Here is a 24,257-nt window from a genome sequence, read left to right as displayed (position 1 = left end):
CCTGGGCGCCCGGGTTCCCGAGTAGGGGCGAGCGGAAGGGCGCCGGGTGGGAGCGGGGCGGGGCCGTTTCTTCAGCCCCAGCTGCGGGTCCTTACCGCTTGCCCGCCCCGAGGGCTCTGAGTCCTTTTCATTGCCCCAGTCAGAAGCGGGGCTGGGAGAGAGTTTAGGTTTTCAAATTTTGGGTCCCATTGTCAGGTCACTTATTTCATTCCGATAATGTAGGGTTTGTGAGTTGTTTTTCTTTTTCTTTGGTACTGGGGGTCGAACTCAGGACCTTGCGCTTGCCAGGCAGGCAGCGGCACCACTGAGCTAAATCCCCGGCCCTCTGTTTTTTTTTTTTGTTGTTGTTGTTGTTTTGTTAAGCCTGTAGTCATCTGTGACATAGCATATATACACACGCACACGCGCACACACACCCCTATTTGAGGTCTGACGCCTTGACTGTTGAAGGATCTGTCCAAAATAAGGTTATGCGCCAGTATTGAAAAGGGATGGATAGACAGTTGTGCTGCCGCAGGTCCTTTACACTTGCTGTACTGGCCACCTGGATCTCTTTTCACACACATCTTTCCCTGTCTGCTTCTTTGCTCAGAAGTTACCTTCGTAAAGAGGCTTTACCAGACACCCTTCCCTCTTAGTTTCAGCCTCCTTGATCTACTGTATTTCTGCGTGGCTTGCGTGTCCTGAGATTAAGTTAAAAATATACCCACAAATACGATGTAAGGGGGCTTCAGGGCAGGACGTTTTCCATTTTACTCCAGTACCTGCAGCAGAGCCACACACATAGGATGTATTCAATATGTATTAGCAGAATGAGTGATTCTGATTGTTGCCTGTTAGGATGTGGCATGTGCTCTGCCCTTAGAGTGGGGCGGATTGTGAGAGTTAGAGATGACCCCATTTTGCAGGGCATGGGGAGTCACTGAGACATTGGGAGTTCTGGAGGGTTTTGAAATAAGATTAGGACTAATGCGGCTCTTCCACGTGTTCATTTTGGAGGAAATAATGTTAAGTAGCTGTTGTCAGCATAGTTTTAAGATTTTGAAAATGGCAAGCTTTATTTTTGTTGTGTGTAGGGGATTTTAAAGCTGAAGTGAAGAATCTTAACGTTTGAAAAATATTTTTTGACTCATTTTTTTCTTTTTCTTTCTCATACTGGGAATCGAACTCAGGACCTTGCACTTGCCAGGCAGATGTGCTACTGAGCTAAATCCCTGGTTCTGAAAAAGATTTTTAAAATACTGGTAAAATTGTCATACTTCTTCTCTCATTTGACTCATTTGAAATTTTATGAGAAGCAAAAAACATTAGTTTTCCCTGCAAAGAAATGTGCAGGACTTTAAGCTAATGGAAATTAATGGATCAAGTCCTTCTTATATAATGACTATTTGACAGTTAAGATACTGTTGTTACTATCGTGAATAGTGTGTGTAGCATAACATTTCTATTGGGGAGAAAATTCTCAGTTTAAAAGTCATTTCGAATGTTTGGAGAATTATCCTTGGATTTTCCTAAATGCAGAAATGATCTTGGGCCTCTCACTTTGGGACAATAAAGTTTCAGTCTTTGTGGTTGAATTCTTTTGGATCTCTTCCAGGATCACCAGGTCACCTTTCCTCCCCACCTTACCCCAATTTGAAAAGTATATTTTTTATTTTCTGTTTTCCTAATAGGTCCTGCTTATGAAAACAACACTTGATTTTTGCATTTTCCTTTGAATCCAGAAGTTTGCACACCTATTCTAGAAAATATGTTTTCAGCTTCTGGGCCCACAGGATTGAAATGAACAAAACAAATTTTAAATGGTTTATAGTGCTAAAGATATAATTTAAGTGTAAGTTTTTTATTTTTTTGTTTTTGTTTTTGTTTTTTTTTTTTGGTACCCGGAATCGAACTTGGGTCCTTGCACTTTCGAGGCAGGCAGCAGAACCACTGAGCCGAATCCCCAGCCCTGAAGATGTAATTTAAATTGTGTGATAGAGATAACATTGACTTAGATGAAGAATACAGTTTTGTTTGAAATGCAAAAGAAAATATGTAGTTAATAAGCTTAGTTTTGCAATTAAATATATCAAGAAAAAAGAGTATGGGCTGAGGATTTAGCTCAGTTTTGCCGCTGGTACTGGAGGTGGGTAGAGATCAGACAGATATCTACAAATACCAAGAAAAAAAAACTACAAGCTTACAGACCCAAAGGGCCAGGGATGTAGCTCAGTGGCACCATGTCTGCCTTGCAAAGCACAAGGTTCTGCGTTCAACCCCGCCAACCCCCCACGTGGGTGGGAGGGGAGACCCATTATTTGGTGCTATTGGCAGTGTTTTGAGCATCTCTTAAAATTAAATAATTTTAATATTAAACCATGTTTAACATCAGCCTAGAAAAGAGAAAAAGCATAAGAAGTCCTTTTTAATTTCTTCCCCAGTCTCAGCAACAAGAGTTCTGTGTAAACCATCTGTGGTAAATACCAGTGGCTAACAGATGAGAAGTTCTTACAGACCTTTGGCCACTTTATTTCAGTATTAACAGACAAACGGGCTTAGAGAGGTTAATGATCCAATTAGTAAATGGCAAAACCTAGATCTGGCTCCAAGTTGGGATGAGGTCTGATTTTTTTTTTTTTTTTGCACAGTGGGAGGATGGTTGTCTTAGTCACTTTCTTATCCCTGGGACAAAATACCCAACACTCACAATTTAAGAGGAGAGGTTTATTTTAGCTCATATTTTAGAAGTTTCAGTCCATGGTCAGCCAGCTCAAATGCAGACATGGCTTGGGGGGGAGGGCCTGTCAAGGAGAAAAGCTGCTTATCTCATGGTGCCCAGGAAGCAGAGAGAGCAAGGAGGCAGTGTAGTGGGAGCTCTGCTCTCCTAACGGTAAGTCAGCTAGCTGTAGGACCGCCCTGATGCAGTCACCTTACACATGCACACATGCGCAAGTCATTTGGGGGATAATCATAGCAGTGGTGGACACTGACTATAAAGGCCCTGGCCCAGGCTATGTTGTATGCTTGGCAGTTGCTGACCATGCTTGCCTCATAGCTTAGTATTCTGACCACAGAAAGAGTATCAAGACCTCCTGCTAGATCTTGCATTGCAGCTGGGGACCTTGTGTTGTGATTGGGGAGCCAATTTGGGGTTTTGGGTGAAGGTATGTGATACAATGTCGTGACTCCCTGCAGGACATTTCTACTTGGGTGTCCCTCAGCTACATGGATGCGACTGGAACATGAGTGGCTCATCTTTTCCACACACCTGCTCCTGTTTCTGAGGTCCCCATATTACAGAGAACTCCACTGTTTCCTCAAGTCCCCAAGGCAGAAAAACAGTCTTCCTGGCATAGTTGTCTTTTCTCAACATTGTTTCCCAGACCTCTCCCTAGCAGTTCCCAGTATTCTTGAATATCTTTTCACTCTTTCTTCTCTGAGTCAGCCTTAGAGAAGTTGTACAGGTTTTTTGCCTAGTGTGTAGCCGTACGTACCCTTACCTGGTTTTCTAGCCTAACACCAGTTTCTTTTGAAAGGGTGCCATGAAGCCTTTTTTGTAAACTCAGATAATTAACACTGGCTTGGTTTTCAGGGTGTACTGTAATTCCATCCACGTGCTTGGTGTAGCTCCTGCTCACATGCCTGGTTTTCCCTCAGACTTACTTCCATGTTGGGGAGGAACAGTTTGGGTTTTGCCATTGTTTCCTGTCCTCCATGCCCCTGCCTTTGCACATGCTGTGCCCTCTGCCTCAAACATATTCTCTACCTCTCCACACCTTACTCTTCCTCTAGCTTTGAGAGTTGGCTCAGATGTTCATATCTCATCTTTCATTAGGTTTGCTCTGACGCTGACCCTCCCTCCTCAGATTTCTGCTGTGTTCCCACCGTCCCCTTGTCAGTCCTGGTTCCTTGTACTTTTGCTCAGTACCTTGTTCATGGGACACTTAAATGATCCTCTATTGATTTTTTTAGTTAAATTTTAATTTTTAAATTAAAACAAGTGTACACAAAATGTAGGCAGCTTTGTCTCACTTTTATAAAGTGAGAATAAGTATCAGCATTTCATAAGTTAGCATTTCTTTTTAACTACACCTTAGGATAAAGAATCAGTGCTTTCTTACTTGAATCATGGATTATTTTATGTAACTGGTTACTCTTTCTGTTTTGATTTTTTTTTTTTTTAGGGTTTCTTAAATTTTTTAATTTAATTTTTTTTTGTCTTTCAAAGAAAGTTGAAGTTGGTGTTTTGTTTACAGTGCTAAGCTTAGAACCCAGTACCTCATGAATGCTAGACAAGTGCTGTACCATAGTTTCATACCCAGCCCTAAAGGAAATATTTTACTTCTTTTTTTTTTTTTTTTTTAATGGTACTGAGGACTGAACCTACGACTTTTGCACTAAGCTAAACCTTATCCCTTTTTTATTTTTATTTTGAGACAGGGTCTCACTAAGTTGCCCAGGCTAGGCTCAAATTTGTGATTCTCCTACTGCAACTTCCCAGAGTATGCTGATTTTCTTATATCTTTTATTTATAGTCATCATAATTCTCTTTTCACATCTGTGTGTCTTTTTGTTTAAACTTTTCTTTCCATTCTTGATTTTTGCCAATGAGTCAAGACTAAATATGAGTTCTTAAAGTTGAGTTCATTAGTATCATCATTATTATTTTTCTGTAGATGCTTCCATAGTTGGTGTTTTTGTTAACATGCCTTAGAGAAGTAGCATATTCATTTTCTGCTTATTTATGTTTCCTTATGGAACTTTATGACTGTCATTTGTATATTCCTTTTTGTATCTCTCTATAATGAAAATAGAAAAAACTTTTGTCTTATTTCATCAAGCATGTCAAATGAGATCAAATTAGGTATGGGTGGTCTTGGTTACTTGGTGGGGGTGCTGGGTGTTGAACCCCTAGGGCATTGTGTGTGCTTGGCAAGTGCTTTGCCACTGAGCTGCACTTCTGGTCAATCTAGGAAACATTTCTTTTGATTGGCATTTATTTATACCTCTTTTGAGCTGCTCTCTACTGGGAAGAATGTATGGCTTTTTAAGCTTTTACTCACTACTTGGTGGGTAGGCCAGTTACATGATAAACTTTTTTTGTTCTGTGTGATAAAATACATATAACAAAATTTACCACCTCTACCCTTTTAAAATCTATGGTCCTATATTGTTAAGTAGATTCACATAGTTTTCCAGTCAAAATTCAGAGAGTGTGTGTGTGTGTGTGTGTGTGTGTGTGTGTGTGTGTAGTCAGTGTGTCACTGAGGATTGAACCCGGGGGCACAGAGCAGATCCCTAGACCAGTTTATTTTGAGATAGTCGTGAAGTAGCACAGGCAGGTTTTAAGTTGCTGTCCTCCTGCCCCAGCCACCTGAGTAGCTAGGATTACAGGTGTGTAGCACCACACCCAACCTCTTGTGTGTTTAGCTGTGGTGTGGTATGAGTATATGCTAATGTCAGCTGATGCATTTATACAGTATTATATTTCATCATTTTATGAGAGGATAGTGTGTGTGTGTGTGTGTGTGTGTGTGTGTGTGTGTGAAATAGAAATGACCCAGCTGTGGTATTCAATGGCAATAGCTAGTTTTCACTGTCCCCAGGCACCTAAACCCTTTCCTAGAAGTAACCACCTTTCCTGGTTTCTAGTCAGTTGTGTGTATGTATTGATCCATTTATGTACACAGGCCTTGCTGTTCTTAATTTTTGCTTATATAAGCAGGGAAATGAGCATCCATATTACTAAAGCTTTAAGGATGTTCTTATTAAGATAGATCCCTAAAAGAATGGGATGAATTATATAATTTTTTTTTTTTTGTTAGTACCGGGGATTGAACTCAGGACCTTGTACTTGTGAGGAAAGTACAGCACCACTGAGCTAAATCCCTGGGCCCTATATACATATTTTTAAGGCTCTTGTTGCTTGCTATCAGACTCTGTGCAGAAGTATTATGCCAGTTTTCTGTTCCAGCAAAAGTGCATGCAATATGAGGAAGCATTTTAATGAATGACTTTTAGAAACCCCTGAATAAAGTTAACTGCATCTCTGTTTGTTGAAACCAGCTTCTTTATAGGTGGTTGTTATTTCTATTCTTTTCTCCTTCCTAAGAGGTTCTTTTAAATGTTTTCTTGGAGCCTCAAAGATGGAAATGACTGGCATGTCCCTGAAACGTGGGTATGTTGTGGTCAAAGATAACGACTGTGTGGGCCCAGCTGAGGAGATAAAAAAACAGAAGGTCTCGGAGTGCTGTGTGCCCAAAGATGGAGATGGGCTGGACAGTGACTGTCTACCCAGCAGTGAAACAGAGCCCAAGTCACCAGAAGTTTTCAGTGATGGGAAAGATAAAAAGAATTCCAGTGCCCAGCTGGAGGAAGAGGAAGATGGCTTTTCAGAGGAGGGAGAAGAGGAGGAAGCAGAGAGCTTTGCAGAGATGATGAAGCATGGGCTCACTGAGCTTGATGTGGGCATCACCAAGTTTGTAAGTTCTCATCAAGGATTCTCAGGAATCTTAAAAGAAAGGTATGTTTAGTTTATGTATAAGGTTATTTAATTGCATTAGTTTTTTTCTTTGGAAAAAAATCAGTAATACTGTTTTCTATTTAGCTTTTTTTTTCTTTGTACCGGGATTGAACTCAGGCCCCTGCGCTTACAAAGCAGGCAGTGGAACCACTGAACTAAATCCCCAGCTCTCTATTTAGCTTTCTAGCCCCAAGGATCAATTACACTTATGGTTAGAGAGGAATAGGATAGAGAACTGCCTAAATGGCTGAATGATCTGATTGCTTAACTGATTAATTAATGGACTGAGAGAGATAAGGTCTGGCTTTGTCTTTCTGGCTGTCCTTGAACTCTGTAGTTTAGAGGCTAGCCTCAAACTCATAGTGATCTTTCTGCCTTAGCCTTCCAGGTGATGGGATTATAGGGGTGCACCACCATGCCCAATTACATTTTTTAATATTTTAAATAGAAATCATAACCAGCTATATCAAAGGAAGAGCCCTTCCAGAACTAAATATATAAAAATAATTTCCCAGTGACATGAATTGTTACTGTGCAGATGGATGCTGTTCATTTTGTTAAATTCTTTTGAATGGTTTGAAGTTTTCTCCTGAATTCCTCTATTTACAATCTTGAAACTCTCTCACTTGAGTGTACCACATCTGAAGTAGAAAAAAGGTAGTCTTTGGAGCCAAATGAATCTGGCTATAAATCTAGCTCAGCCATTTAATAATACCTAACTCTGAGCCTGGCTATCCACATCCAAAAAATGAATCAGGGTACCATGGTGGAGCTGTTGAAAGGATCATAAATAATATGTGTAAAGTATTTAATAGCGTAAGCTTCAGGGTAGCTCACAGCAGACTCACTGGGTTCTGATTTAATTAGCCATTTACTGTACTTTATATAGATTCTATTCCATATGGACTATTTGATCTCAAGCTAACATTAATAAGCTTTTATTTATATATTTTGTAGTAGTATTCTAGAATATTCTAGAAGCTTCTGGTATAAAACCTGAACTAAGCCATGAGAGATGGCACATATCTGTAATTCCAGCCGTGCAGGAGACTGAAGTGGGAGGATTGTAAGTTTGAGGCCTGCATGGGCAACATAATGAGACCTTTTCTCAAAGTAAAGGGAGGGACCTAGTTTAATCCCTAGTACTAACTAGGTCGGGGAAAAATACCAGAAAACCTGAACTGGATGTGGCGTAGCATTCATTAAAAACCAAAAACTTAATATGACTTTACACTGAAGATTGCTTCTAAAAACCCTTGTACTGGTGATGAGCCTTATCCTAAAATTAATAAGTAAAATGTCAATTCTCTGAAACTTTGTGTTTTCTTTTTATCAGATACTCTGACTTCATTGTTCATGAAATCGGAAAAGATGGGCAGATCAGCCATCTGGATGACTTGTCTGTTCCAGTGGATGAGGAGGTAGAAGTAGCTCTCTAGCAGAAGTTACTTTTTGTGTAGAAATAGCATTTCCAAGAGTTTGTGTCTTTGAATTATGTGTGACTCACATAATGTGGTTAATTTAAAGGATCCTTCAGAAGATGTTTTTTCGGTTTTGACAACTGAAGAAAAACAGCAATTGGAGGAACTTCAGCTTTTTAAAAATAAAGAAACAAGTGTTGCCATTGAGGTAAGTAGTGCAAAAGACATATCAAAGTTATATCGTCTTTTATGTGAATGTTAATAAGTGTCCAGCTTGATGTGGTGCACCCCTATAATCCCAGTGTTCAGGGGACTGAGGCAGGAGGATCACCATGAGTTCAAGGCTAGTCTGAACTACATAGACTGTCTCAAAAAAAAAAGAAGAAAAAGATTGTCCATTAAAAAATTACAGCGTTTGAGCTGGAGATAAAGCACAGTGGCACCACACCTGCCTTGCAAGCTCAAGGTCCTGAGTTTGATCCCCGGTACCAAAAAAAAAAAATTTACAGTGTTTAACAAAAGTGTGTCTTTGACCTGTTTGATGTGAAAAGACATTGTCCTGTTCTCGTTTTGGCAGCACATACACTAAAATTGGAATGATGCAGAGAAGATTAGCATTGCCCCTGTGCAAGGATGACATGCAAATTTGTGAAGTGTTCCATATTGTTAAAGGTGCAAAGGGGAAGGGAAAGTGGGAAGGGTAGGGGAAAAGAAAGACGGGCATGGAATTGGCATCTTTTTTTTCTTTTTAGTAATGGCGATCAAACTCGGGACCTTGTGCTTATGATGCAAGTGGCAGAACCACTTGAGCTAAATCCCGGCCCAGGAATGGATTTAATATGAGCAGAAGAAAAAATGGAAATAAAGTCTTTGTAGATAGGGAGGAGAGGAGGGATTGAAGTGAGGGCAGGAGAATGGGGAAAAAATAAGAACCAAGAGGGATTGTATAAAGTTGCAAATTTCCAATGATGAACATCATTATATCATGTACCTTAAATGTACCAATAAAATTAATTAAAAAAAAAAAAAAAAAAGAAAAGGCATTGTACTAACTAATGTATTTTTTTCAGGGGCAGGGAACCAGTATCCAAAGTATAGCAAAAGAGGGGCCAGGGATTTAGCTCTGTGGTTCTGCTGCCTCTCTTGCAAGCGCAAGGCCCTGAGTTCGATCCCCAGTACCAAAAAAAAAACGCAAAGTATAGCAAAAGAGAACATTATGTTTATTTTTATGGCCATAATTCAGGAATGAAATCTGTTGTTTAGAACCATAGAATGACAGTTCTTTTGCTGCAGTGGGACAGAGGCATGGCCCTGGTCAGGAGACTTCTGCACCTTCTCTGTCTCCAGTGGGAGGGAAGACATAGGCACAACCACTGAGCCGCACCCTTGGGCCCAGATTTTTAAGTTTCTCGTGTCCTTGTTTTTTTAACTAAAAAAAATGTTTTTTATGTTCACTGGGGGCCACTGGTACAAGGGCATAACACATCTTAATCCTTGTTCTTTTTCATTTTTTGGTACCTGGGATCGAACTTGGGCCCTTGTGCTTTACGAGGAAAGTGACAGAAACACTAAGCTAAATTCCCAGTACTTTTTATTTTTCTTAAATCCTTTCAAGTATCAATGTCTCTTTGAAAAGTTAAAAAAAACAGTTCCACAGTATATTTTATTTACTTTAATACATTTGAAGTACTACCCTTTTAATATGTAATCAATATTTTAAAATTACTGAGATGCTTTACCTTCCTCTTTTTCCTACTAAGTCTTCAAAATCCAGTGTTATTTTTACACTAATACCACATCTTAGTTCAAAGCAGCCACATTACAGGTCCTCCATGGCTGATGGTTGACTTCCTAGGTGGGACAGCTCCATGTTGTTTCTCTGGATTAACAGGAAAAAAAATTTTTTTTTTTTAGATAGGGTCTCACTATGTAGTTGAGACTGCCCTGGAACTCACTACCTAGCCCAGGCTGGCCTCGAACTCACAGCGATCCTCCTGCCTCAGCCTCCTGAGTGCTAGGATTATAGGTGTGCGCCACCACGCCTGGCTAGCAGAAAATTTTTAGAATTTTAAGTTTATATTAATTTAATATTTTGTACAGTTTCAGGGGATTGGATTAGTTTTGTTTTTTGAGTCAGAGTCTCGCTATGTAGTTCAGGCTGGATTTTAACTTGCTATGTAGCCCAGGCTCTCCTTGAACTCTTCAGCTATATCTCTGCTTCAGCCTCCAGAATACTGGGATCAGTATACCACATGCCTGCCTAAAGTATTGAACCTAGGGCCTTAACACTGAACTACACCCATCCCTTTAAATTTTTTTTTAAATTTTGAGACACTTAATTAAATTCTCAGTCACTTAATTTAACTGATTAGGTTGAAACTTATGGTCCTCCTGCCTCAGCCTAAGATGTGAGTCATCATGCCCAGCTAAGTTTTGACTTTTAAAGGGCATAAACTATGAACAGATTTCCTTATCTATAAAGTGAGAAGGAAGGACTTTCTGGATTTTTGATATCTAAATATATACTTTAATATACAAACTATTATTCTAACTCATTATTAGCAGTTTCAGTTCTAGACCTACCTGTTGATATAAAGTCATTTGTAGTTAGGGTGCAGTTTGTTTTCCTTTTAATTTTTAACTTACTGAAGTACTGTCAGGTTTTTTTAGCCAGTAATAGTTGTAGTCTATCTTGGTGTTTTTAGCATGAACCCTGCCCATTAGTAGGCCTTGTAATCAAGTTAGTGGTTATCACGATCAGCATTTTTTAATGGAATAAATAAAATAGAAAATACCCATGCATTGAATATAGCATCAGCCTGGTTTGTTTGTGGTACTAAAGACTGAGCCCAGGATGTTTGTGTGCAGCTACATCCCCATCCCTTTTTAATCTTGAAACAAGGTTTCACTAAGTCTCTAAATTGTCCATCCCGGACAATTTGCACTCCTCCTGTTTCAGCTTCCCAGAGTGCTGAGATTGTAGGGTTGACACAACCATACTCAGTGTAAAACTTTTAAAAATACTTTACACACCCATTTGAGCTATTGAGTAGTAGAGTTTTTAAATATGAGATGCCCTCTAAAATTGAAAAAGTTGTGTAATAAGTATACATTTTATGTTGATTTTTCATTGTGAACCGTTATGCTAGAATCTCACTATAAAATTATTTAGAATAAAATCTAGCATCAAGCTGGGCATGGTGGCGCACACCAGTAATCCAAGGTCGCAGAAGGCTGAAGCAAGAGGATTGCTGTGAGTTCTAGGCTATCATGGGCTACTTACTGACATTAAGGCCAGTTAACTGCATAGTAAGACCCTGTCTCAAAAAACCAAAGAACAAAATATAATTCAGCATGAGGCAGTTACAGACAAGACTGCTCACAGGATTGAGTATGTGTCTGGCCCAGGGCGTGGTGTGCCTCTGTTTTATTTGCAAGCCCCAAGACCTTTGCCCAGCAGAGGCTCCAAAAGAACATCTGGGGCTGGTGGCCCTGAGTCCAGTAGCTTGGCTTCAAATCCAGTTCCCTCCAACTCTGCAGCCTTAGACACATCCCATGACTTTTCAGCCTATCTGTGAATAGAGACATCGGTGGTGTGGCAGGGAGAGTGTGAGGATCCCATATAATAGTGACTGAAGTGCTTGTTATGGGGCTGGCATAAAGACGTGCTCCATCAGCGGGCCCTTAGAATTTGCCATCTCCTGAAGCTCTAAAATAGTCTGAAACTGTACCCAGCCACTTTTGCTGTTTAGCTTACTAAAACAGATGAGCTTTGTTTTTGCTAATCCACTGTCATTTGGCTAATGTTTATTAAAGTAGAAGTGTCACTGTTTTTAATAGGTCATTGAGGACACCAAAGAGAAGAGAACTATCATCCATCAAGCCATAAAGTCTCTGTTTCCTGGATTAGAGACAAAAACAGAGGACCGAGCAGGGAGGAAATACATCGTAGCCTACCATGCAGCTGGGAAAAAGGCCTTGGCAAGTAAGTGCATCAGTGCTCGCTTTCTCTAGCAGCAGAGTGACGTGTGATGTGCTGCAGCAGGACGCAGGCCCACTCCTCCTCTGCCTGGCTACCCCTCCATGGCTACTGTGCTGTTGTGCAGAGAAGTGCACGGACCATGTCACTCCTTCAGAGAGGGTGCGTGTTGTCATTTCAGATGCCAGAGCCATCCACAGCCTCCATATGGTGGGGGCATCCATCCTTCTCTGTGAGTAAGATGTGTGGAAATGGGGGTGGTGCCTGAGAGTTAGGAGAGTGACGCATTCCCTAAAGGGCAGAATGGCTGAGTTGCAATTCAAGAAGGAAATGGAAGGATTGTTGCTCATCTGTGTTCTTAATGGAGGAGAGAAAGCTTTCAGATGAATAAAAATGCACATCACTTATCCCAAGGGTATAATCAGCTCCTACTTCTGTTTTCTGGTTCTGAGTATCATTTTTTTTTTTTTTTTTTTTTTTTGAGACAGGCTCTCACTATGTAGTTGAGACTGACCTGGAACTCACTATGTAGCCCAGGCTGGTCTCGAACTCACAGCGATCCTCCTGCCTCAGCCTCCTGAGTGCTGGGATTACAGGTGTGCACCACCATGCCTGCCCTTGATCAGCATCTTCTTTACTCACACAGAAAAATATATGAAATATTTAGAAAGGTGACCCCTCACCTGAGCACATCTGTCCCTGTATTGTTCGTTTACGAATTACTGAGATATTTATGTTCTTATGTGCTTTCTACAGCTATGAAAATTTCTGTTTGTATTTAAGCTTAAGAAAAGCTAGGTAATGTTGCTTCTCTTTTCTATTAAATCAGCAGACAATGTTTTATTTTCTGCTGTACTGGGGATCAAACCCAAGGGTACTCTGCCAGTAAGCTATGTCCTCAGCCTCTTATCATTTTCCTTATCCTCCTCCTCCTCTACCAGTAATGATTCCTGGTAGTAATCAATTATATTTGTTAGAAAAGAACTCCAAGGCTGTATAACAAGATTAATTAATCCATTAGGGTTCTGTCAGTATTCTTTTAGGTTAATTTAAAAGGTAATACTGTAAATGAATGAAGCTTTATTTATTTTTTATTTACTTATTTTGGGGTTTTGAGACAGGGTCTTGCTATGTAGCACAGGCTAGCCTCAAATTTGTGGTAATCTTCCTGCCTCAGCCTCCTGAATGCTAGGACTACAGGTGTGTAATACCATGCCTAGCTTTAAAGCCTTGTCTACAACCATGAGATTGTAGGAAAAAAGGTAGCAGGAGTAAGATTAACTAAGCCCAAGAAAATCATCTTCAGAAATGAGAAGCCTTGAGCAGTTGGGGAGGAGGAGATGCAGTTTGGAGACCACTGCTCCTAAGGAAAACTGTGATGATGTGTTGTGCAGTGCTTGGGGTACAAGCTGTTCACTCCTCAGTCTGCAAACTGATGGTTAGTGTGTGTGTCCTTATTACCGGGGCCACAGAATAGAATCACACCTGATACAGCCTTTCTGCAGCCAGGTTTGCTGGAGAGCAGTAAGCCCTGTGGGAATCAGTTTTGGGGACTTGCCCTGGATGGCTCACATCCGGAGTCCTGCTGGGAAGGCTGGAGGGAGGTCTCTGCTAGGGAGGCCACCTTGCTGTACTGCAGTGTGTCAGTTTTGTTTTGAAATGGTTGCTTCTTAGAAACGATCTTCATTTTTTAGGGGATACCAGGTCTGGGTGGCGGGATTGCAGGAAAAGGTGGCCCAGAGTTTTGGCCCTCTGCCTTTTTTTCTTTTTTGGTACCACGGTCAAACTTGGGTACTTGAAGGCAGGCAGTAGAACCAGTGAGCTAAATCCCCAGCTACCCTCTTTTTTTTTTCCCCCTTTTACTTTCCATTCCAGAGATTTTTATTACCTTTATTTTTAAAATATTAGTACGTTTGCCATACATAATCATCCCATTCATCATGTGAAATTTGTACATATATATATATATATATATATCTTAATTTTTTTTCCCATTCCCCTCCCTTCAACCCTTCTATTCCCCATTTGCAAAAGCTGTTTCCATTTTTTTCCTTCCATTCTTTTTTTTTTCTAATCCCTTTCTCCAGCCAGGCATGTTGGCACCTATAATACCAGCACTCAGGAGACTGGGGCAGGAGGTTTGCCATAGGTTCAAGACAAACTTGGGCTACATAGTGTGTTCAAAGGCCAGCCTGGACTACCCGGGGAGACTCTCAAAAAAATTAATTAATTAAAATCCCTTTCCCCTTTCTTCCTTTCTCCCTACCCTTCCCTTGTTCCCCTTCCCATTTGAACAAGTTCTTCCTTTTTCCTAGTATCTATCCTCTATTATGCTCCTCCTTTACCCTTTGGGCTCTGCACATAAGAGAAGAAATGTAACATTTAAATGTGTGTCTGATTTATTTTACTTAAGATTATTGTGTGAAGATGTATCCATTTACCTAAAAATATCTCAAGTTTATCCTTTTTTACAGCAGAGTAGTATCCATTACACATGAATACATTTTCTGTATCTGTTCATCTGTTGATGGGTATGTGGGATGTTTCCAAAATAGCTATTAGTTGTGCTGCTGTAAACATGGGTATGCATGTCTCACACTGTAGTATGATTCTGGTTTTGTTTTGTTTTTTTGGTACCAGGGATCAAACTCGGGACATTGCATTTGTGAGGAAGGCGGTGCCACCACTGAGCTAAATCCCCATTGCAGTTTTTAGTTCTTTTTGAAGATAATAGCTGATGTCACATCTCTTGGGTTCTGTCTACAGCTGAATTTTCTGTTTATGCCACACCTCCTTTCATTTCCTTCAACACAAAAGTTTGATTTCATTAGACTTTTTTTTTTTTTTTTTTTTTTTTTTTTTTGGTTTTTTGGTTTTTTGAGACAGGGTCTCACTCTTTAGTTGAGACTGACTTGGAACTCACTATGTAGCCCAGGCTGGTCTCAAACTCACAGAGATCCTCCTCCCTCAGCCTCCTGAGTGCTGGGATTACAGGCGTGTGCCACCACACCCAGCTAAAAAGTTTCATTTCTTAAGATTTTCTAACAAGTACAATCCCTGGTACCAAAAAAGAAAAAAAAAGATTTTCTAACTGAAATGCAGACCTGTGTGATATGAGTCACTCTTCCCCATCTCCCTTTGGATATCTTCAGTAAGAGGAATTTCTCCTCTTAAAAAGCAGCACTCAGGCTGGGCAAATTGGGTCAGACATTTTGTAGAGCTCTAAACCTCTTGGGCACGAGGGAGGGCTCAGTGTTAGTCCCAGATGGGCCGAGCTCTTCCCTCCCACACCCTACAAGGGCAGCTCCTTAGTCCGCACAGTTGGGGGCCTTGCTTCCCTTTCCAGGGCTGTTTTCCTGCACAAGCTGAGAATGGCACATGTTAAGTACAGCTAGGAAAGGAGATGAGCTGATGCTGCGAGATTGCTGTAGAACCCAGTGGAGGTGTGGGCGCCTTGCCTGACTTTGAAGGTCTCAGTCCAGAGTGTTGCATTTTGTAATGTTGTCAAGATCATTTACTATCAAACCCTGATGTATATTGTTAGTGATGGGTTATGCTTGTTGAGCAGATTTGTGTTTGTTTTTTGATTTAAAAATTTTTATTAGTACATGTTTGTAATTCATACAGTTTATAGTCATCTTGGGGAGTGGTTATATGTATATATTATAGCTTGGGTTTTTTTTGTTGTTTTTTTCCTAATCCCCTTTCCATTTCCCCCTTCCTCCTCCTTCCCCACTTCTCCTCCAGTTCTCCCATCATCTTTTTCACACTTGTTGATACTATTTCTCTTCACTCATGTTATGGCATATAATGTTTAAATTGATTGGAGTTATTAGGATCTTGTACATGGCAACATCTCATTTCCCCTTCCTCTTGTCCTTGTTCCCTTAGACCACTTCCCTGTTGGTCAAGATCTGTCCCCTAGTCCCTTTCTATCCATTCTACGTCATTTTCTTTGTTTGTACTTTCCTTCACTCAAATGAAAATATCATATGGTATTTAAGCTTGTTTATCTAATTTATTTCACTCAATGTTATATTTCCTAGGTGCATCCATTTTCATACAAATGCCTCAAATTTGTCATTCTTTACAGCACAGTAGTGGTCCATTATATATAGATACAGTACCACATTTTGTGTATCCAGTCATCTGTTAATGGGTATACGGGCTTTTCTAATATTTAACTACTATGAATTGTGCTGCTGTAAACATTGGATTACAAGTATTGTTGTAGTGTGATGATGACAGTCTCTTTGGGGAAGATACTTAGAGAAATAGATGGGTCATGTGGAATTTCTAATTTCTATTCTTTGAGAAATCCCCAATTTTCCAGTGTATTCTTTTTTTGGTGGGGAGTATCAGGGATCGAACTCGGAACCTTGCATTTGCAAGGCAGGCAGTGGAACCACTGAGCTAAATCCCTAGCCCTTCCTCTGTATCTTAAAACATAGGTGTGGTATATTGTAAGTCATGGTGCCCAAATAAATAATCACCTATGTAGAGTCAAGCACTTTTTCTGTTTAAACCAGTCTGACGGGACTGGTACCAAAACATACTTATGTGGTAGTTTTCTGAAACCACCATATAACTATTACAGCATTACATAAGCAGGTAAATTAATTTACATTTTGAAATAGTACATATTCCAAATACTTCTGAGAACTTGTTTTTGAAAATTTAAGGTGTTTTTTTTTTAATTATGTTCTATGACAGATAACTGGTTCTCTACTTTTCAAAAGGAATGATTCCAGGAGGGATCCCTGGACCTAGAGGTCCACAGACTTGAGGAAGAGTCTGGCTGGTACAGAAAGGCTCTTGGGGGTGACTGGTGTTCCGGAATCCAGAGGACTAGGGAGCCCCTGTAATCACAGTGGTCAACAGTAGAAAATGCTGTAGAAAGGTCCAGAAAGATGGGAAATCTGAAATGGGTCCCTCAGTGTAGCAACATGGAAATTACTGGTGTTTTTTGCCAAAGCAGTTTCAGTGAGGTGCTGAGGTTGAAATCCATCCTACAGGGTGAGGTGAAAGGCAATATGTACAGGCGGCTTTTTCAGGTAAGTTTTAAAGAGGAGAAAGGAAGGGAACAGTAATTAGGGAGAGGAGGGCAAAGATTTGGCTTTTAAGATAGAAGGGCCTTGAGCATATTTATAAACTACAGTGAAAGAGCCGTTGGAAGGGGAGGGTGAAAATTCAGGAGAGCAATAAAATACTGATAATGGGTGTAGTAGTATCCCTGAGGAAGCTGAAAGGTTGGTGTGCAAGTGTGCTAGTGAGAAATACCGTGAATAGGAAGGCAAGAATGTGCTGCATGCTACCCTATTAGGTCATCCCTCGACTACACATTTTTCCTTTCTCACTATTTAAGGGCATCTCTGTACTTGATACGTGAATCTTCCTGAACCTGGCTTCCTTTTCTCTTAGACTGGGGCTGCCATGTCAGACCCTCAGGAAATAGAAGCAGTCTTTGAAAATAGGAATTATATTACCCAGCCTAAAAATGCTTTGCATTTGTATTGTGATCAGAATGTCTTAAAAACGTTTGAAAACTGTTTTAAGTTAATTTAAATGGTAAAATTAAGTATACGCATCTTACCATTCTTAGGGGTCAGAGTTTTATCAAGTTAAATTGCTCAAAATAAGTCAAGACTCACTGATTTTATGTTATTTAAATGTCCCTGTTAGTACAAATGCAAGGGCTGGGGATTTAGCTCAGTGGCACTATGCCTGCCTTATAAGTGCAAGGTCCTGATTTTGATCCCCGATACCCCCCCAAGAAAATTTGCTATCAAATGCTTTACTATTTTGTATATTGAGTGTGCTTAGAAAAAGAATACTTGCAGTTATTATTTGCAGAGGAAATCATTGCATGCATGATCAGTACTTAGATTTGTTAATAGAAGATGCATGCTTTTGATCCAGAGCTCATACTTGGTTGTCATGGATTCTATTAAGGGTTAATAGCATTAAATTTTCAGTCTTGGCTTCATTTACTTCCTACCATTGTACTTAATTGTGAATGCACTGAGGGGCTAGTACTTAAGGGAAAATGTAGCTATGCCTGCTTTTTTTTTTTTTTTTTTTTTTTTTTGGTTTTTTGAGACAGGGTCTCACTATGTGGTAAGACTGACTTGGAACTCACTATGTAGTCCACGCTGGTCTCGAACTCACAGTGATCCTCCTGCCTCAGCCTCCCGAGTGCTGGGATTACAGGCATGCGCCACCACGCCTGGCTCATTGCTTGTTTTTTAAAACATTTTATTATGGACATTTTCGAACATGCACACAAATAGATGAACCTCATTTGTGTATGGAATTTATGTGTCCATCAATCATCTTGAAGATTATCTGCATTCTGGGTTGTTTTTTTTTGCAGTACCAGGGATCAAACTCAGGACCTTGCACTTGCTAGACAGGCACAGGGCCACTGAGCTAATTCCCCTGCCCAACATTCCGTTGTTTTTGTTTCATCTATTCCTCCCACTTTTTTACCTTGCTTGAGTATTTTCAAGCAAATTCCACATAACACATCATTTCACTCATAAATAGTGTGTAATTTACCAGATAAGGACTGAAATGTCAAGCCATCACAATCAACAAAATCAAAAATAATTTCTTAATATCTAACAGTACATGTTTTTCTATTAGTAACCAAAAAATGTCTCTTACACACACATAGCTTGTCCAAATTATGATAAAAGAGGGTCAGGCACTCAGTGGATTTAACTCTCTTGAATCATTTCTTAAATTTCTTTTAATCTGTAAGAGAAGTTAAAGAACTGTTTTCTCTAAGTAATCAGCATTTTTCACATTTAAAACAATTTTATACTTCAGTGCAGAAAACGCATAAAAAGCAGCAAAGCACAAAGCAGAACACTATCTGCAGCTTCACCACTATAGGTGATCACTACTAGCATCTTGGACGTATGTTTACATTCTGTATTTAAAGAGACAAATCTCTAGATGGGGAAGCATTTGATAGCCAGTCTTGAACCTTCTGCTCCCTCCCCTGTGTGCAGAAGTGACATGAGTGAGAACTGACATGCCCACTGCAAGGATCGAGACAGGGAGGTTGGTGTGGGTGAGCTTTTGCTTGTTCATTGTTTGCCTCCACAACATCCCATTGTTACTGTCTGAATGGCTGTTAACCCACCACATAACTAACTACAGGTGCTATAGAAACCCTCAAATACAAACTTACCATGCGACCATTTGCATGTTCACCTCTAAAGCACTAAAGCACTTTAATATTATTATAAATTAAACAATGCTCTCTTGTGCTCTTTATGCTGTGCATTTGGACAGAGGTCAGAACTGCAGCAGGTAAGAGCGGTTGGTGTTTCGTCTAGATGAAATGCCAGTGGTTTTATCACAGGTGCTGCGTATAGAAAGCTTTGGTTCACTGATAGTGAGCTAGGAGGAAAACTGAAAATGATATTCCACTTGCAATTTTCTGAGGAAATTTGGAGTAATTCACACCAAGAGCTAAAGAGATACTGATGATACTTTTCTATACAGGGCAGAAGAAGAAAGGAAAATTGATTTGCCAGGCATACATACCATGGCAGTTTTCAGAGATGGTTTGTTGATTCTTTACATCAGTTGATGGTTCTTTACATAGCAGCTGAAATGACATACCTGTGCTCAAGCAGTGCTTTTGCCTTGGTGAAGTCAGATACCAGGAACATATTAAGCCTGTGAAGATAAAGGATTTATGAGTTCATGTGGAAAGACTATGTTAGGGACAAAGTGCTATTTTAAAAATAAAAGGATCCTTTTTAATTGGGTGTGCAAGATATTATTTTAGTTTTTCTTCTACGGAGTTGGAGAAGCCAAATGAACTAGATACGTTCTTCACATAATGACCGTGACTTCAGTCACACAAGATGTGTGAATATTGTATAATGTCTGGGAAGTGTAGCTGTGGCTTACGGATTTTTCCTCAAGTATTAATTTTTCAAAACTTTCTTTGAGCAGTGTGAATTCTACATTGTTTAAGTTTATATTTCTAGGTTACAGTATAATTGGAATGCTAATTAAAAGAACAGTTTTGAAAATCACATTTTTTCATGTGCAGTATCAGGCTCCAAGTTGAACAGTGAAAGTAACACAGGCTCAAACATTAGCATTTAACAACATGGCTTTTTTTTTTTTTTTTTGGTTTTTTTGAGACAGGGTCTCACTATGTAGTTGAGACTGACCTGGAACTCACTACGAAGCCCAGGCTAGTCTTGAACTCACAGTGATCCTCCTCCCTCAGCCTCCTGAGTGCTGAGATTACAGGCATGTGCCACCACACCTGGCTAACATGACTTAATTTATTTTATTTTCTTAAATTTTGAGACAGGGTTTCACGAAGTCACTAAGTTGCTCAGCCTGGGCTTGAATTTACAGTCCTCCTGTCTCAGCCTATCAGAGTGCTAAGATTACAGGCACGTGCCGCCATGCCAGGTTTAACATGGCTTAATTTTTTAGTTTCCTTTTCCCTAGGAATGACAATTAAGTGTTGGATCCTAGCTGCTCTCTCTGACAGGTGGATATTTTTAGACCTTTTGTAGACATTCGCTAAACATTTTTGATGGAACTAGCTTTTGGGAAATCTAATTGTGTTGCTAAGACACGCGCTGCTATTGTCTGTGTGAATGCCTGCCTGCAACACTAAGGCAGAGTGGGTAGGTTCCATGGGAGCTGCGAGTGTTCTGAAGCTAGGCCTCCTCGCTCTCTGCTGTGCGATTACCTGTTAGATCTAAGTGAGCATTTGTTACACCACCTACATGTCAGCTTTTAATTTTAAATATGGTCAGTTTTAAATGTCCAGTCAGAGAGACTTTAACACCAGTGCTCCATAAGCCATAACTACTTAACCAGTATTTCCTGTCAGGTCAGATCTAACTTGTCTACTCAGGTTTTGTAGCCAAGAATGAGCTCCACAGGGTATCAAAAGAAAAAAGCTTCATTATGTAAAGATAACTTATTGTGATACATATAACATTTAATTTTTGTTTTTAAGATCCAAGGAAACATTCTTGGCCAAAATCTAGGGGAAGTTACTGCCACTTTGTTCTGTACAAGGAAAACAAAGATACCATGGATGCTATTAATGTACTGTCTAAATATTTAAGGTTAGTCTCTTATTGTTTCTCTGTAAAATCAAAGCAACTGAAATGTGTTTTCTTCTGTCCATACAAATGGAAAAAAGGAGCAAGAACATGGATCCCAGTGATAGTTTTCTTAGACAATAGGTAAATTAATTTCCCCCCATGCCAGTAGTTGAAGATGAAAAATCTGGAAGTAAAAAATTCACATAGAATTAAGAGTTGCCAGTCCAGTCAGATTAAAGTAAAAAATTACCTTTCTCTCTAAAAGCCAGACTTTGATGTGGTTGCAAAGGTTGGCTGTATGGACTGGGTATTCTCACCTCCTGGTGGAGGCTAACTCCATGCATGGAGAACCTGTGAACGAAGTAGCACAAAGCACCCTCTGACTATGGGTCAAGTGCTGGCACGTTCTTGGTTTTGTTTTTTGAGTAGTAATAGCTGTTCGCATTGCATAGCAAATCTGTGTGCTTGGAAATTTAACTCAGTTTAAACCTGCAGCAATATATTCACTTGAAGCTAGGATAACCATAACAAAATGCCAAACTCCGTGGCTGTACCCACAAAAATCAATTTTCTCCCCATTCTGGAGGCTTCATGGTCCAAGACCAAGGTGTTAGCCTCCTTTCTAGAGGCCTCTCTCTGACTGGCAGATGACTGCCTTCTCCTTGGCTTCATGTCGTCATCCCTCTGTACCCCTCATATTTGTGTCTCCAGATTTCCTCCTCTAATAAGGATGCTGGTCAGGCTGGATTAGGGTTATTCAGTTAGCCACATTTTAACTTGATCACCTTTTCAAAGGCCCTATTTCCAAAAATGACCACATCCTGAGGTTCTGGGGGGTCAGGCTTCAACGTAGGAATTTGAGGGTACACAATTTAACCCTTAACACTTAGAACCGAATTACAAGACATTCTGTGTTCCTCTTATTTATGAGCTTCCTGGAAAGGGTACACGATACCCTGCCAGTTCTTTAAATCAAAACTTCAGATTTCAGTTTCAGCATTTAACTTTTTTGTGGGGGAGACAGGGTCTCACTGTGTATTTGAGACTGCTCTGGAACTCACTCTGTAGCCCAGGCTGGTCTTGAACTCACAGCGATCCTCCTGCCTCAGCCTCCCGAGTGCTGGGATTACAGGCATGCGCCACCACACCCATCTTGATATTTTTAATATAAAATGTTATTATATACTTCAGGAAAATTTATTGTTATTAACTTCTTGAAAATTGAAGATGCAAAATTTTTGAAGTGTGCTGTATTATTCTCTAGAATGATTTTTTTAAATTTTCTCTTTTATGTAGTCTCATGAATTCTTTGTAGTCCATGGATGTACATCAGTGCATCATTTACATTTCTGAGTAGCCTTGGCTTTGAATAGTCAAACACAGCTAAGAAGGGAGTTCAAGCATGTTTACTTTTCTAGTTTATATATTAGGAAACGTTTCTGTTTTCTTATTCTGTTACAGTATTATTTTAAGTGTATTTATTTCAAAACAAATTATGAGCAACATCTCTTTAAGGTATATTACTTCACATTGTTTTGTTTCTATCTTAACAGAGTCAAGCCAAACATATTCTCCTATATGGGAACCAAAGATAAAAGGGCTATAACAGTTCAAGAGATTGCTGTTCTCAAGTAAGTAGAGTATACACAACAAGTTTCGTACCACAGGCTGGAATGTAACTCATGAAGAGGGCTCCAGCAGCAGGTGTGGGGCCTTACATTAGTCTCCAGGGCAGAGAGAAAAAAATGGACTTGTATAGCAAATCCTAACACTATCTTTACAAGTTCTCAAGTTTATGTTTTGAAATTAATCTTCTAACTTTAGGTGGTGCTTCTTGCCATTTATGTATGTGTGTTTGGATGTCTGCATTTTGTTTGTGTTTTGAGACCAGGTATAACATATAATCCAGACAGATCTTGAACTTTTTGTGTAATTCATGCTGGCTTTGCTCATTCTTTTTTTTCTTTTTGTGATTTTTTTTTGAGACGGGGCTCACTATGTAGCCCAGGTTGGCCTCAAATTCATGATGATCCTCCTGCCTCAGCCTCCTGAGTGCTGGGATGGCCTTGTCTCAGCTTCCTGAATATTAGGATTACAGGCATGCACCATACCTAACAGCCTCTGCCTTTTTAAAAATATTATTTTTTGACCAGGTGTAGTGACACATAACTGTATTCCCAGCACTCAGGAGGCTGACACAGGCAGATCACCGTGAGTTCCAGGCCTACATAGTTCAGGGTCATCCTGAACCACATATCAGACTTGGTCTCAAAAAAACATTATTTTACTGTTTGTTTTTGTCTGCTTGTCTGTATTTCATAATGTCTTTGTATCAGATGTATGTTTTGTGTTGTTTTTGTTTTGTTTTGTTTGCTTTTGGTACCGGAATTGAACTCGGTACCTTGCACTTGTGAGATAGGTAGTGACACCACTGAGCTAAATTCCCAGCCCTGTTTTGGGTTGTTTTTGTAGAATTTTTATGATAGAGCCAAGAGTTCATAGTGCTTCCTTTTCTCTTTTGTTCACCCATTAGATGAAAAAGATAGTGTTTGCTTTTGAAGTAGTTGTTTAATGGGGCCTACAGTCAAGTACAACTTACCCCACAGTAAGGTAAATGCTGAGGTAAAGATACTTGGGCGAATCTGATAGCAAGTATGTGACTGAATGCAAAGGGCAAGCAAAGCTTTCACAGAAATGGGACGCTTCAATTTACTGAGGTTGGGCTTCTCAGTCTCTGTGCTGTGTACATTCTGGGATAGAGCTCTTTGTTGTGGCTGCCATGTAGATACGTAGCTGCTCCCTTGCTCTCTCTTCCTGCTCCTTGCTCACTCGTGGCAATAAAAATGCCTACAGACCTTGTCAGTTCACTCCAGGGGTCAGACCCACTCCCGCTGGAAATCTGGGCTGGATTCCAGCAGGTTGAGGAGGTGTTTCCTGGCCTGGGGAGAGAGGGAGCTGTTTGTTCCAAGCCAAGAAAGAAAATAGCTTATGAAAAGACGTCAGAAGGAGTTGGGGAGCACAGCACTTTTGGTACCTGGAGGGTACTTGAACTTTGAGTAAAGAAACCAGAAATGAGGCTGGGGGTGGGGGTTAGTCAGGACCCAGGTGCTCGGGGGGTCCTGTGGGGCACCTTGGGGATCTGGATCTTGGATTTGACTTTAAGCAGGGTTGTCATGTGTAGAGGCTGAATTAAGTGTTATGGGTGGAGTAAGGTGGGCAAACTGAACACCAGAGCTGTTGCCATAGTCTGGAGA

The 24,257-nt window shown here is 40.2% G+C and overlaps 1 protein-coding gene and 1 non-coding gene across 3 annotated transcripts in view; both read left to right on the top strand.

Moving 5' to 3' along the window:
- Window positions 1–1,706: 1,706 nt before the first annotated feature.
- The window catches only part of Pus7 (pseudouridine synthase 7), a 58,636-nt gene continuing 36,085 nt past the window's right edge, over window positions 1,707–24,257 (top strand). The window contains exons 1-8 of one of the 2 annotated variants that reach the window (XM_010634026.3): window positions 1,707–1,834; window positions 6,095–6,505; window positions 7,842–7,926; window positions 8,033–8,134; window positions 11,767–11,911; window positions 19,208–19,225; window positions 20,913–21,024; window positions 22,557–22,634. In XM_010634026.3, the coding sequence (XP_010632328.1) occupies window positions 6,129–6,505; window positions 7,842–7,926; window positions 8,033–8,134; window positions 11,767–11,911; window positions 19,208–19,225; window positions 20,913–21,024; window positions 22,557–22,634 (917 nt within the window). In that variant the 5' untranslated portion in view covers window positions 1,707–1,834; window positions 6,095–6,128. The remainder of the gene's footprint in view (window positions 1,835–6,094; window positions 6,506–7,841; window positions 7,927–8,032; window positions 8,135–11,766; window positions 11,912–19,207; window positions 19,226–20,912; window positions 21,025–22,556; window positions 22,635–24,257) is intronic. The other variant, XM_010634027.3, reaches the window with a different exon arrangement.
- LOC117284221 lies at window positions 8,488–8,594 on the top strand. Its single transcript, XR_004515301.1, has one exon. It is a non-coding gene; the product is annotated as a U6 spliceosomal RNA (small nuclear RNA).

This window comes from Fukomys damarensis, unplaced genomic scaffold (genome assembly GCF_012274545.1).
Source record: "Fukomys damarensis isolate Sample0158 unplaced genomic scaffold, DMR_v1.0_HiC HiC_scaffold_4, whole genome shotgun sequence".
NCBI classification, from domain to species: domain Eukaryota; kingdom Metazoa; phylum Chordata; class Mammalia; order Rodentia; family Bathyergidae; genus Fukomys; species Fukomys damarensis.
This window is presented reverse-complemented; position numbering and strand designations above follow the sequence as displayed.